This window comes from Choristoneura fumiferana, chromosome 20, assembly GCF_025370935.1.
Source record: "Choristoneura fumiferana chromosome 20, NRCan_CFum_1, whole genome shotgun sequence".
NCBI lineage: Eukaryota > Metazoa > Arthropoda > Insecta > Lepidoptera > Tortricidae > Choristoneura > Choristoneura fumiferana.
Window position 1 is genome coordinate 8,294,673 of NC_133491.1, and position 14,996 is coordinate 8,309,668.

General features: G+C 37.4%; 1 protein-coding gene across 1 annotated transcript; it reads left to right on the top strand.

Moving 5' to 3' along the window:
- Nucleotides 1-8,335: 8,335 nt before the first annotated feature.
- On the top strand, nt 8,336-13,581 carry LOC141439405 (uncharacterized). The gene is made up of 3 exons (XM_074103689.1): nt 8,336-8,921; nt 9,698-10,269; nt 10,552-13,581. Exons 1-3 carry the CDS (start codon nt 8,336-8,338, stop codon nt 13,579-13,581), a joined length of 4,188 nt encoding a protein of 1,395 aa, XP_073959790.1.
- The last annotated feature ends 1,415 nt before the right edge of the window (nt 13,582-14,996 follow it).

Sequence of the window (14,996 nt, forward strand, 5' to 3'; positions counted from 1 at the left end):
GTTCAATATCTCAAAAACGTCTACACGGTTTATATCAAACATGCTAACAACATAGGAAGGAAACTGGCTCTCACGTAAAAACCACATTGAAATCGGTCCATCCATTTGAAAGTTACGATGCCACAGACAGACAGACAGTTAGGCAGTCATTGACTTCAAACTTATAACACCCTTCCTTTTCTCTCGGGGGTTAAAAAGCAGTAATTCTTCCCGAGTCATTATCAAAGCAACCCACCCGTTTTCCCAAATGCTATTGTTCTAATTATTTGTGTAATCGCATTCAGTGTTATTCCTGCTGACTTATCCACTAGCTTAATTACGGTCATTCATTAGTTAATCCTCGTTAAATCCATTGTAACTGTACAGTCAGCAGCAGAAGTAGATGAGCAGTAACGGTGCTCAAAACGATCTACACCGACTCTAAATATTCAAGGTTATAAGAGAGTGTAGATCATTTTGAGCACCACAACTATTCATTTTACCTACTTCTTTAATGCTGCTGATTGTAACAGCTTGGTCGGTGCCACTAATGGTATGAAATTAATCCTGTACTTTGTGCCTAGTAGTTACCTACTTGTTTACCTGAATCTAGGGCTTATTGGCAGAACGGCTGACGGGTTCTAGAAATTTTTAAATTTCAGTAACGGTATTCTCGTTACAAATTTATTTAAAGATGTTGGACTTATATACCTCATAGTTTAGTAATAATCCGAACATCTAGTGTTTCTAAGAGGTATATTCGAAACTATTTTTTTCGAACCAGAATTCCTTCTAAACTTCCTTCATAAGTTTCTCCATCGTGCCACTCGCAACCGACTTTCATTCCACCCTTACCACCTCTATAGCTGGTAGTCTACTACAGTTCGTTTCTTTTTACCACGCACGCACAGTTAAATTTTAGCATCAGTATGCAGCGTCAGTATTTCCGGACCGGTACAACCTGGGAATCTTCAAAAAACTTGCTAACTCTTTTCCCAAACCATCCATCCAGCGCATCCATAATCCAACTTATAAGAATCCATGGACGGCGGCGAATGCTTTTCACCAGGTAACCCGCCTGCTTGTTTTCTCCCGATAATAAAAAAAATAATTGAGCGTAACACCAAAGGGTGCACTTTTTCAATATATCTCCTTAAAAACTTCTGTACCTACTGTTTCAGTAGTGTATTATACGCGGCCCAGCTGACACCGCGCCCGCGCCAAGGCCGGCCGCCGGTGACACGCACTAATACATAATTTATGGGTTATTACAAAAAGATCTGATAAAGAATACCCCAACTTAAAAAAGATAAACGTTTGAGAAATCATATTTTCAGTCTTTGTCGTTATGTGTAAGTGTGTTTCGGTTTAGAAGCCGAGATAGCCTAGGTACTGGTTTTACCTGTGGCGTCTCAAGGAGAAGCTTGCAGGTTAGAAAAGGAGCTCAAACCTTTGAGTTTTACGGAAATGGTGTACGAAATCATATTTGAAATTTACTATCATCATTTGCAGCCTATATACGTACCACAGCTGGGCGCAGCGTAGATCTCCTCTCAGAATGAGACAGTTTGGGCTGTAGTTTCCACGCGCGCCCAGTGTGGATTGGGAACTTTGCAGACGCTTTTCCTTACCTTTACCGTGAAACTTGTGGTAAACTTCAAATGTAATATCAATCGTACAGTTATTCCGAAAACTACTAGTTATTGCGAGCCTAGGTTTATACCCACGGTTTAGTTTTGCTTATTGGCACTATACTCGTAGCACTGCTAACTTAGTTAATCCTCTCATCACTAATAAAATGCAATATATCGGAATATTTACAAATATTGTGCGGACAAAGTTTCGTAATCAAACACTAATCTGTCGACGCGGCGAAGGTAGTTTCTCTAAAAACAACTGTACAAGTATTACGTACAAAGTTGTTCGAAGTTGCCGGCGACATCGCTACTATTATCGGCCTGTTGTTTGTTCAGGGATCGTAAATCCATTGATCATTTTGCTTATGTGATATTTTATTGCAGTTCTTTGCTTGTACAATAACCGGCTAGTTGTTACCTTGTTTAGTATATATTCATTACCTGCACAGGTCTGTTTGTTTAACTGTTAACTGAAAACTAAAAAAATGTTTTTCATATTATATGACCCAGTGGTTCTTTCATGGAGTCGCTGTTTACCTATTATAAATATCTTTCAAAGTCGAAGTATTCGTGATGTTTGTTATGCATTTTGATTTATGCATTTTATTCTATGGCAATCATGCATTTCTTTTTAAGTGTTAATAATAATATCCAGACAAAAAATATAGTAATTATAATATTTTCTATACACATAGCATTATGCTTTTATGATTTTGTATGAATACATTGCAGTAATGAAATACAATATTATCTTGCATCAATAGACTTTGAAAAAATTCTTAACGAATAGCGACTCCCTACACTCTAATACCTTCCTACTACCTGCGAGCTACCAAATGCATTAACTCTACCAATTGTAATGATTCCATTTGGTTAAAAGTTGAATATAAATAGGTATCTATAGTTAGTATTTGATGATAGTAATTGAACATCCATTTCTAATAAATTTCACTTTTTAGACTAACTCTACTTCAATCGGGATCACTTAAGCGTCTATTTTCTCCAGTGTCCCTGAAATTATAAATGTTTATTAATTATACCTGTGGGACCGCTTACGGTGTCCATGTACTGCGAAGGCTAAGCCACCTGAGTGCAGTAATGAATTAAATTACCACATAGCGAGAACAGTTTATGGACTAGTTTTTTACACACTATTTATTTATGTTTCTGCAGCGCTTTAGTATTGACTTGACCGTAAAATAAAAAAACTTGCTCGCATCGGAACGGTGATAATCCTGGTATCATAATTATCACCTCCAGCCTCTAAACTCTAAACGTCTATTACTTATAGTAGAATATTATGTTTGACAATTACTATTTCAGTTGACGTTTATAATAGAAAAGATAAGAAATTGTATCACGTTTGATAAAATTATACCATTCCCATGTATAAAAATTCTGCTGGGTTCAAAAATGAATGCAAGAGGATCACATGCTTTAAATAATAATGCGTAGATCACAAGCTATCTATAAGAAGCGCATTACAACATAAATGTTCGTTGTCATTGACATTTCTAAAGCCCAGTGCTGCGGTGCATAGGCAAGGTGTTTCCTACCTCACTAGTTTCTCAAGAAAGTCGTTGTAAAGGTTCACTAAATCGCTTCCACTCCACAACTGACGACCACGACCACTATTGTTGATGTAGCGACTTAGAAAAAGGCTCGACTAATTCTCTCTCACCCTTACGCATCAGGGCAGCAGATAAGATTCTGGTTAAACGCGCTAACCTATTTGAATGTAAAAGTTTAAAGAGAGATGGGTGTATGTTTTCTAAAGTTAAATTAAAGCGACTCATGCTTAACGTGTGGGTACGGGGAGCCTGTTAACTAGTATCTCAGAGTAACCAGGCTTACTTAAACGAAGCTCTTAAGCAAACAATAATAAGCCAACTTATGCTAAGACGGGGCTCAATCTTAGTTGTTTTATAAACAGTTTATTAAGCTTTGAAATTTCAAGCAAATTTGAGCTTAAGAAGAGCTTGTTAAAACAAAGGTCAGGTATAACGGGTGTTACTTAAATCGGATTAAGCAAAAGTTACATTAGGTACGTAGTTGATTAGTGTAGGTATATTCACTTTTTAATTATATTATCTATTCTATTACCAACATTTATGGTACGTAGTACAGTCACCAGCATCCATATTTGACAAAATAAAGTTTGAATAAATATTTGATACAACTCTATTTCTAGAGCCGGTAGGACGTGTCAGAAATTTGTGCACGCTCTGTTGTGGCAGATATTAACGCAGGTGACTGTACAGTGGCCTGTTTAGAACGAAGTTTAAAACAAACGAATACCTTAAACATATGTACAAAAATATGCATAAGTATACAATGGTACCCGTTCCTCTACTTGTCTAACAAATCCCGAAAGGCCACATAGGATTAAAATCTTGGTAGCTAAACATTTCAGATACCTAAACAAAATTGATTCCCCGTTAATACAAGATATTTATATTCACCCAATATCTTTGCCAGAAAGTAAATGTATCGTCTTATGAAGACTTTTATACGACAGAATTGCATATCTCATTACCATAATACCAGTTCCGTGTTTGGGCAAAAAGGGGCAAAGCACTTGGAGTTATGTAACCGTGCCGCAGCTGTGAGATAGTGAGGATTATCGTCCGGGCTTGCGTCGCGTGCCTGAACCTATAGGGTTTAGTCAGAACTTACGTATACGTAAGTACGTAAGTATTTCTTTTTATACGGGTTTTCTTCAAAGGGTCCAAACGGTAGGTATACTATTGCTTCCCTACGTGCTTTATCTTCTTTGGGTCTGTTCCACTATAGTTGGTCTGTTGTCGAAGGTACACTATTCATCTATAAATCATTATTGTATCTTAATAAAGCCAAATATACTGACGAGCAAATAATAACGTACGGGTCTCTTTTCATATTTAATCAACCATCGGAGTCTTGTGACTGTCACTAGATCATCTGTCAAACTTATAGAGTCAAACTATCAAACTTCTTACGATACCCAGTCGCCAGTCAAGAACACAGACAGATCCCATCAAACATCAGTTCTTCGAGCAATACGCTTTGCTCACTGTTATTTAAGTTGAGCGATTCTTTGGTTCGTTTGCGGATCTCGTCATGCTTAATTCAATCTCGCAGAGGAACACCGAGCTTTGCCTATCCATTCCTTTTGAGTGAGCGACCACGATTTAAAGCTATAAGTTATCACTGGTAACACGTACCATAACGTCCTCTTATTTTTAAATAATTGATTGATTTTTGCAGGCCATATAGCACAGAGAACAGATGGCCGTTGGGGCCGAAAAGTTCTCGAATGGAAACCGCGGATCGGCAAGCGCAGCGTAGGACGTTCACCAACGAGATGGACGGATGATCTGGTTGAAGTCGCGGGTTCACGGTGGATGCAAGTTTCTTCCAACCAAAGCAACTGGAGGTTTATGGGGGGAACTATGCCCAACAGTGGACGTCCTACCGCTGATGATGAATTAATTGATTCGGGCGTTATCTTGCGGAGGTTCATATCTACTTAACTACATTTACGAGCGAACGAGGCGGTAAAGCAAGTTGATGTGTACAGACTAGGAAACTGAATCAAATACCAGAGTGGAACCTTTTCATAACCAATTTAACTATAATTTCTTTAGCATCAGTAACACAAATGTTCTATCCTGGTACGTGATTTTATTTCCTCGACTGTACGTAGTTTATTTTTTATTATTGACCATCAAAGTGTACCTACTGTACAGTGACAAGTGGCCGTGGTTTTAAGTTTCAATTGCACGTCTCGCAAGTTAAGCTACGGGATCTTTGGCCTTACCGGGATTATCCCATGTGTGACGCCTGCAAATCAACTTTATCCTCTACTAGCTCGATATTTTGTACGTATCTACTCAATTCACTTTACTGATACTTAGTGAAATGAAATCGTCGTGTCGTTTGTCAATTGTGTTTGCTTCTCTACTTTGTACAATAAAGCGTTTATTATTTATATTAACTTGATAATGATAATAGAGTGTCATGAGAAAAATTAAATAGAGTGGAGTGTGATATAGTTCTGAACATTTATTTGGAAAGCAGTCCAAGGAAAATAAGAAGAACAACGTTTCATAGAGTAATGGTTACAAAGCAGCAAGATAAAATGGTCGTGATCATTAATAGGAACACACAGAAAGCAGCAACCAAATCAATAATTAAGTACTTAAGATCGGAAGATTTAATAAAAATAAATACGCTGACGAATAATTTTAGGCTATAAGGCTCCAAGGATTTCGTATTGTGTACTGAATCTTCCAAGTTTAGGTATATTTTATACCTTAGGCTGCTATTTACTCTTAAACTACTAATAATTCTCAAAAAATCTTAGCCGCTATAATGTTCCTTGTAAATTTGATATATTTACTACCATTTTGATTTTTTTCAAATTTTTCCACCTACCAGTTTAGATTTTAGAGGGGGGGGGGCGCTCGATATCAATGAAAATTGGTACTTTAAAGTTGAATATTTCGCAAACAGATCACTGAATAGAAAAAATGTCTTAGCAACCCCCCAATGGTTTTAAAAGATCCATCCAACGATACCCCACAATATAGGGTTAGTCGAAAAAAAAAACACCCCACTTTACGTCTATGGGAGGAACCCAAAAAATATTTAAAGTTACAGTTAATATCTGTGTCCAAACTGTATTTAAGTTTGAAGTAATTTAGTTTTTATGTCTCGGTAGATGGTGCTGTACTTGTTTAAACATGCTAACGTTAGGTCGCTTAGAATTTTATTTATTTGATGTTAATTTTGTACGCAGGAGAAAGAGAGAAAGAAAGATAGAGAGAAGAGTTCAATTACATAAAGTAAAAACACAGTACCGACTTTCATTGGCCTGTAGGAGTTTGTCCATGGTCCATCGAATCGGATTGCTGAAGTGGTGTTAGTTTCGTAGTTCAGTGGGGTGTGAGCTACTCTTCGCATCGTTCCCATAGTGTCAGTGGATCGCTGTCCAGAGGGAACGATTGAGAGGCATCAAACAGCGACGGTGGTGCATCAAGTGTAGGGCGTCAGTCTCGGAAATATTTTTGAGTCTCGGGACTGAGACGAGACTTTGTCTTCAGTCCCGGGAGTCTCGAAATTTCGAGACTTTCGAGACTTAACGACAAATCCTTTTGGGTGGTCCGAATCTGAAGTGAAGTCATAGTCGTCGTAGTTGCAGATAAAGAAGTACTAACCATCAGTGGTGTAGCGGTATAGCACGCGGTACGGATTACCGAGGACCTGGGTTCGATTCCCAGTGATGGTCTTATTTTTCTGTTTTTTCTGTGCATCTATATTTCAGTTTGTATTTTCAATTTCGGTTTTACGGGATGACCGTAAAAGTAAAAATTTGGAATTGAAATAAAAAATACAAAAAGATTCCAAAAAACCAATCTTATAAAGTTTATGTTGTTTATTAAATTATCAGAACACTACCACCCTAATTCAAAAGGATGCATGTCCAAAAATGCAATTTCGTTTAATTACACTTTTCGATACATAAACATCAATCTATCATATGAACATGTTTCTGAAAACTTTTAGTAAAATTTTCAAAACTTACTAAGAAAATTTAGCATATGTCCAAAACCACACCCAAAACCATGACATTTCCCAAGCTCCCAAGCAGTATGGCCTTATGAGTGTAACAACAATTGTTCCTTATCTCCTCTTTACTAAGAGTTCAGAACGCATAATCTTTTTCTATCTGTTTTTATGGCTTAGTTAGTGACTGCAATGCAATGAATCCGCTTGGGTGTAGGTACATAAAATATGTAGATGACAAAATACAATTTCCATGCATCGTCGTTTAATAAATATTATCATGTAGTGAACACATAATCATCACAGTATAACCACAGTTTACCTAGCTAATTCAAGTATTTAACGTATAGTGGATTTTTTTAAGGTACTTTTAAAAGTTCATTTGATTTTACTCATCGTATATGCATTATAATTGACTGTAAACAATCAAAAGTCCGGTCTTGCTGGACTGAATAAAATAAGTCTCGAAGTCTCGAAAATCACCGAGACTGAACTGCAGAGTCTCGGGACCGAAATGGTTCGACTCTCGTTTTCCGTGAGTCTCGATTCCCGGGATGGAAGCCCAAATCAAGTGGTAGCCAAGCTGAATCACAACCGGGTTGTGTTGCCAATAAAACAAGCGAAGAGGGCGCTAGTGAGCACGTCACAGCAGGTCAAGTGGAAGTTTTTGGTGCATTGTGTTGAGTGAGTTGTCAAGAGCAAACTGTAAGTACATTGATATTATTTGGTACGCGAAGTTCAACCTTATTATAAAGAAGTTCAAAACTTTAAAATTAGTGGAAGTTCATCAAAACAGTTCAACATTTTCAACTTTATTTCTATGGAGTTCTAGACTTAGTGTATTATAGAATTAAAATTAACTTGTAAAATTTAGATGCAGTAGATTTGGGACTTAGAATAGTTTGAGAAAAAACGAAGGTACGGGGAATCCATGCCGGATTTCACCTAAGTCCCAATAATTTCAAACACTTGTAATTTTTTTCAAAAAAAAATAACATTACATTTTTTCTAAGTGTTTGACAGGTATCTTTAAATTTCGTTTTAATCTGAAGATTGTTTACATTTTGTCGTTTTAATTTAAAGTTGTGATGTGACTTGTTCGTTTGATTAAGCTATTTTAATTTAATATTGTAACAAAATAGTCTGTTTGGATTTTACTGTTTGTTCAAATCATGGAGTCGTTAATAACTTTTCAAAATGATTTTTCGAATCGCATAACTAAGGCAAGAATTAATTTTAAAAAGACAAGTAGGGAACGTATAACCGAACGTTATGTGGAAGGCAGGTTACAGTCGTTGGAACAGTTGTGGCAGGATTTTAGGCAGGGACATAAAGAGCTGCTGCAAAAAGTTGATTCCAAATTATTAAAGGATGAAGAGTATATAAAAAATGATGTTTATGAACAAACAGAAGATCATTATATGAGTCATATGTGTGAATTGAAGGATATTTTAGAAATATTTAAAGTCAAAGTTCAACCAGGTCAATCTAATGTTAACAGTGAAGGTGGGAACAAGTCTTCTCTCGTCAAGTTACCGAAAATCAGCATTCCAATCTTTTCAGGAAAATATACAGAGTGGCCTACTTTTCGAGATTTGTTCGTATCTATGATCCACAGTAATAAAGATTTGGATAACGTTCAACGGCTGCAATATCTGAAAGGTTACTTGACCGGAGAAGCTGAGCAATTGATTCGGTACACACCTGTCACTGACGCAAATTATGAACAGTGTTGGAAACAATTGGAAGATCGCTACAGTAACAAAAAGTATCTTTCACACTGCATTTTGAAACGTTTGCTCAGTCAACGTAACTTAACTAACGAGTCAGCAAGTTGTTTGAAAGAGTTAATGGATACGTCATCCGATTGTTTAAGTGCGTTGCAGAATTTAGGTATCGATGTTTCGACGTGGGATATAATTGTAATCCACCTACTTTCACTCAAACTAGATGCCGAATCTCGAAAGCAGTGGGAATTACATGTAGCAACTGATGTGTCATCAGATTCGTTGCCGACGTTCAAAGAATTCCAAAGGTTTTAACCAATAGATATCGAGCATTGGAATTCATTGAACCGAAACATGTAAACAAACCAAACACATTCAATTCAAAGGTGTCTACCAGTAATAAGGTGAACCACACTAAGGTGTTACATGCAGCTAATGTTGTTAAAATGCGTTGTGAATACTGTAGCGAGGAGCATAAATTATGCTATTGTAAAAAGTTTGCCAGCCTGGACTATGACAAGAGACACGAGTTTGTTACTAATAACAGAATGTGCTTTAACTGTTTAGGTAGCAATCACGGGGTGAGATTTTGTCAAAAAGCCACCAGCTGTAAAATCTGTAAGAGAAAACATCATTCCTTGCTCCATCCACAGGGTACTCCAAATGGTAATGTGTGTAGTTCAAGTGGTACAAGTAGTTCAGGTCAACCAATTGGAGAAGATGGAGAAAAGGCTAGTGGGAGTTCAAATACGGGATGTCGCCATTCCTCAAATGAAAACACACCGGTTGTATCTTGTTTCTCAAAAGGGAAATTGAGTAAGCATACATTATTACCGACGGCAATCGTGAATGTTGAATCAAAAACCGGGCAGTATAGATCAGCCAGAGCTCTACTGGATCAAGGTTCACAAGCCTCATTTGTAACAGAAGCTATAGTTCAAGGGTTAGGCTTGAAGAAAACATCAGCTAACCTAACTGTTACTGGAGTTGGAGGTGATCAACGATCAATTTTGTCCAAGGCAGTAGTAACACTAAAGATCCAGTCACTGACGGATCCAAACTTCAAAATGGAAGTAAAATGTTTTGTTCTAACAAACATAACAACTGTACTCCCAGAGAGAAAAATGGAAGTTCCCGACTGGGTACAATTGAAAGGTTTGTGTCTAGCGGACCCAAGTTTTGATTCTCCCAACAAAATAGATATTTTATTGGGAGCTGAGGTCTACAGCCAGATCATAAAAGACGGAGTACTAAAAGGTCCTGTAGGATCTCCTGTTGCTCAGTGCACAGCACTTGGATGGATATTATCTGGCTCGATGGGTGCCGCAGGCACAGAGAACAAAATATCAGTTTTTCATGCGCAAGTGGATGAGAATGAAGTAATAAAACGATTTTGGGAGTTGGAAAATGATTTTTTATTAAATATGCCAATTTTAACAAAAGAAGAAAAAAGATGCGAAGAAATCTTTTCAGCCACGACCCATAGAGATGAAGATGGTAGATACATAGTGAAGTTGCCGTTTCGTGATGATGATGCAACCTGGAAAAATGGAAATTCTCGTGAAATTGCAATAAAAAGATTGAAGTCATTAGAAAAAAGGTTTATAAAAGACAAAGTACTAAAGGAGAGATATACTGAAGTAATAAATGAATACTTACAGTTAGGTCACATGGTGCCAGTACCGGAACAAGAACTTAATAAAGATTCAGTCTATTTACCGCATCATGCAATAGTTAAGGAAGATAGGACCACAACCAAGGTCAGGGTTGTTTTCGATGCGTCCTGCAAGAACGAAAATGGTGTTTCATTAAATGACAATCTAATGATTGGACCTAGGTTGCAACCAGACTTGCGGCACTTGATTATAAGTTGGAGGAAATATCCAGTATGTCTGATTGCTGACATTGTTAAGATGTACCGAATGGTGAAGGTCGCAGAAGAAGATTGTGATTTTCAACGTATAGTCTGGAGAAATGACGCTGAAAATAAAATACAAGATTACAAACTGCTTACTGTTACCTTCGGTACAGCTTCAGCTCCATACCTGGCAGTTAAGGCTTTAAATCAAGTTGCCTTAGATCATAAAGAAGCTTACCCAATAGCAGCAGAAAGAGTCGCAAAGGAATTTTATATGGATGATCTAATGACTGGCTGTCAAACAATAGAAGAGGGTATAAGACTATATACAGAGATGAATGCACTTTTAAAGGAAGGTGGATTCATTCTACAGAAGTGGTCTAGTAATGAAGATGAGTTATTAAAAATTATAAATCCAACAGAAAAAAGGGAAGAGATAAAACAAAACAAAACGTTAGAACAAAAGCAGGATAATATAGTAAAGATTTTAGGACTCACCTGGAACAGAAGTCGCGACGAATTCCAATACTCGGTGAAACTACCTCCGTTGTCCGCACCTGTAACAAAAAGAAAAATAATATCAGATGTTGCTAGATTGTTTGACCCACTTGGATGGATAGCTCCATGCGTGATTAAGGCAAAAATATTCATACAGCGATTGTGGATAGCGGGGACGGAATGGGACGAGGAACCACCAACAAGTATTCTAGAAGATTGGTATACTTACCGAGAAGAATTAACGCAACTTACCGACTTCCGTATTTCACGATGGATGTTCACAAAGGAAAATGATGCAGTTACTGAGTTACATGGTTTTTCTGACGCATCCAATGTGGCTTACTCCGCGGTTGTATACAGCCGAGTAATAGATGCACACGGAGAAGTCCATGTTGTTCTAGTTGGCGCCAAAACCAGAGTGGCACCAGTTCGACAAATCAGCATACCGCGTTTGGAACTATGTGGTGCGGTTTTGCTGACCAAACTGTTGTTGGAGATTGCTAATGTTCTGAACATCCCTCGGAGCGACGTACGAGCTTGGACTGATTCGACTGTTGTGTTGGCATGGTTAAACAAACATCCAAGCAATTGGAAGACGTTCGTGGCCAATCGAATATCTGAAATTCACTCCACTTTGGAACCCTCACAGTGGGCTCATGTTCCATCAAAAGACAATCCAGCCGATTGTGCTTCGCGAGGAGTCCAGCCTTCAGAGCTTGCTGATTTAGAGCTATGGAAATACGGTCCAAGGTTTCTGTGGAATAAAGAGGTATTGTACAAAAAACTAAAGGACAACGACACACGCGAAGAGATATCGACAAGAGTTCATATAGCTAAAGTTGAAGTGTCGATATTAGACAAATATTCATCGCTGCAAAAACTTATTCGGGTGGTAGCATATTGCAGGAGATTTTTTACTAAAAATAGCATCATTGAAAAGGGTCATAGTATAAAATATTTAAATAAGTGGGAGGTAGATGAAGCTTTAAATAATTGCATCAGGTTAACACAAGCAAATGAGTATCAAGCAGAAATAACAGAAATTCAAACTTACGGTCACATTAAATCCAAATCTTCGAAACTGCTTCATTTGAACCCTTTCATCGACGACAAGGGACTACTTAGAATAAATGGGCGAATATCTCAATCACAAGAACCCGAAACTGTTAAAACACCCATACTATTGCCTCACAGATCACATTTTTCAGATTTAATTGTGGATGACGCTCACAAGAAAACTTTGCATGGTGATGTCCAGTTGATGCTGAATTTCATCCGATCAGCATACTGGATAGTAGGAATTAAAAACCTTGTAAAGCATTGTGTGCGCAAGTGTGTGACTTGTGTGCGATATAAAGCCAAGTTACAAACGCAGCTTATGGGAACTCTGCCTGCGGTTAGAGTCACACCTGCTAGAGTCTTTTTAAATAGCGGTGTTGACTATGCAGGCCCAATCATGTTGAGAACCTCTAAAGGTAGAGGCCATAAGGCATATAAAGGTTATATATGTTTATTTGTTTGTATGGTCACAAAGGCTTTACATATTGAAGTTGTAAGTGACCTTACCTCAAGAGGATTTTTAGAATCGTTTAAACGATTTGTTGCCAGACGCGGTCATTGTGCAAATTTATACAGTGACAATGGATCTAATTTTGTAGGAGCTTCAAAGGAGCTTAAAGAGTTGTTCGATGCAGAAAAATCATCAATGATTCAAGAGGTAGCTGATAGTTTGTCAGTTAATGGAACCAATTGGCATTTTATACCTCCACACGCACCTAATTTCGGAGGATTATGGGAATCTGGTGTAAAATCAGTCAAATACCACATTAAAAGAGTTATTGGAGAGTCCACGTTGACATTTGAAGAAATGAGCACGTTACTCTGTCAAATAGAGGCATGTCTCAATTCACGGCCTTTGTCAATATTGAACAGTGATCCAAAAGAAGCGCATCCTTTAACTCCGGCTCACTTTATAGTAGGAGAGCCACTTGTAACAGTTCCAGAGAATAATTATGAGAGTTCTAATATAGGCACCTTGAAACGGTGGCAACTCACTCAAGTGATGTTACAACATTTTTGGAGACGATGGTCTAATGAATATTTGACACAGCTCATGCAACGTTACAAGTGGGCCTTGAAGATACCAGAACCTGAAGTCGGAGATATTGTATTGGTAAAAGAGGATGATTTACCTCCTAGTAAATGGCTTTTTGGCAGAATTCTCACCAAAAATCCTGGCTCAGACGGACTAACTCGAGTGGTATCTTTGAAATGTAAGAATTCAATTTTAAAACGTCCAACTTCCAAGCTTTGTGTTCTACCTGTTAATGTGTAGGTAAGATTGTTAGTGTAGTAATTAATAATATGTTATTCTATGCCGTCAATGAATTTGTTATTTGAAGTTAAGTTCAGATTTTATTTACGCTATGATTATAATTATAAGGTTTATGTTATGATCTTCACCAAGATCAGGAAATTCAATGTTGCTATGGTGGGCGGTTAGTAAGGACATTCTGTCCTTGGTGGGCGGTATGTCCAAACTGTATTTAAGTTTGAAGTAATTTTTTTTTATGTCTCGGTAGATGGTGCTGTACTTGTTTAAAACATGCTAACGTTAGGTCGCCTTAGAATTTATTTATTTGATGTTAATTTTGTACGCAGAGAGAAAGAGAGAAAGAAAGATAGAGAGAAGAGTTCAATTACATAAGTAAAAACACAGTACCGACTTTCATTGGCCTGTAGGAGTTTGTTAAATCTGTACGAATAACTTATATGAGAATTCCGCTGTAAGATCAAACAAGATAGCTTTAACTGGAATTTATGTATACAAGCGGCTGATAAAAAAGTTGTTGCGGAGCACAATGAGCCCGTACGAGAAACTTCGCTCTTTGTGGCATTTATTTTTATTTAGACGTTTATAATCGAGTCGAGCCTAATGAAGGAGGCGCGGATAAAATGGGACGACTCCAGACAAAAAACGTATTTTTAAATGGAATGGAGCAGTCCTTTGATTGGTTTGATCGAGTTAAGGATATAAGACGTCAACTTTTTTTGCCCTGTTTGAGTAGGAACTTTATAACCTATAAATTACAAATTTGTACTTAAAATGATATCTAATAGGTGACATTATACTGTATCGTCTAATTTTAAGATAAATCCATACTATATAATATTATAAATGCGAAAGTAACTCTGTCTGTCTGTATGTGTGTCTGTCTGTTTGTCCGTCTGTCTGTTAAGCTTTCACGCCAAAACGGCTGAACCGATTTGGATGAATTTTTGTACAGAGATAGAATAGACCTTGAGAAAGAACATAGGCTATCTATTATCGCGATAAAGAGGCTTTAAGTGGTTGAAATAGGGGATGAAAGTTTATATGGTGAAAGTTCGTCGCTGTCGAAGATAAAACCATGAAACTTGCCATTTCGGCACGTGATTAAGAGATAAATAGACATTTGTTCACGCGTTTTTTTATTCTTTCTGTGAGGGGGTAAAATAGGGGATGAAAGTTTATATATAAAGATCGTCATTGTCGAAGATAAATCGATGGTTCTTTATAAAACTTGGCATTTGGGCACGTGATAAGAGATAAATAAATATCTGTTCGCCCGTTTTTTAAATTTTTTCCTGTGTTGGGGGTGAAATAGGGGATGAAAGTTTACATGAAGTTCGTCATTGTCGAAGATAAATCGTTGGTTCTTTATGAAACTTGGCATTTACTAGGAGTACCCTATAACTTTTTCTGTTAAG

Bases quoted from the DNA above. Each gene is read 5' to 3' on its own strand.
- LOC141439405 (XM_074103689.1), top strand. From the start codon at position 8,336: ATGGAGTCGTTAATAACTTTTCAAAATGATTTTTCGAATCGCATAACT. The intron at 8,922-9,697 runs GTAACAAAAAGT...GTTTCTCAAAAG, and splicing joins ACAATTGGAAGATCGCTACA to GGAAATTGAGTAAGCATACA. The intron at 10,270-10,551 runs GTAATAAAACGA...GAATACTTACAG, and splicing joins CGCAAGTGGATGAGAATGAA to TTAGGTCACATGGTGCCAGT.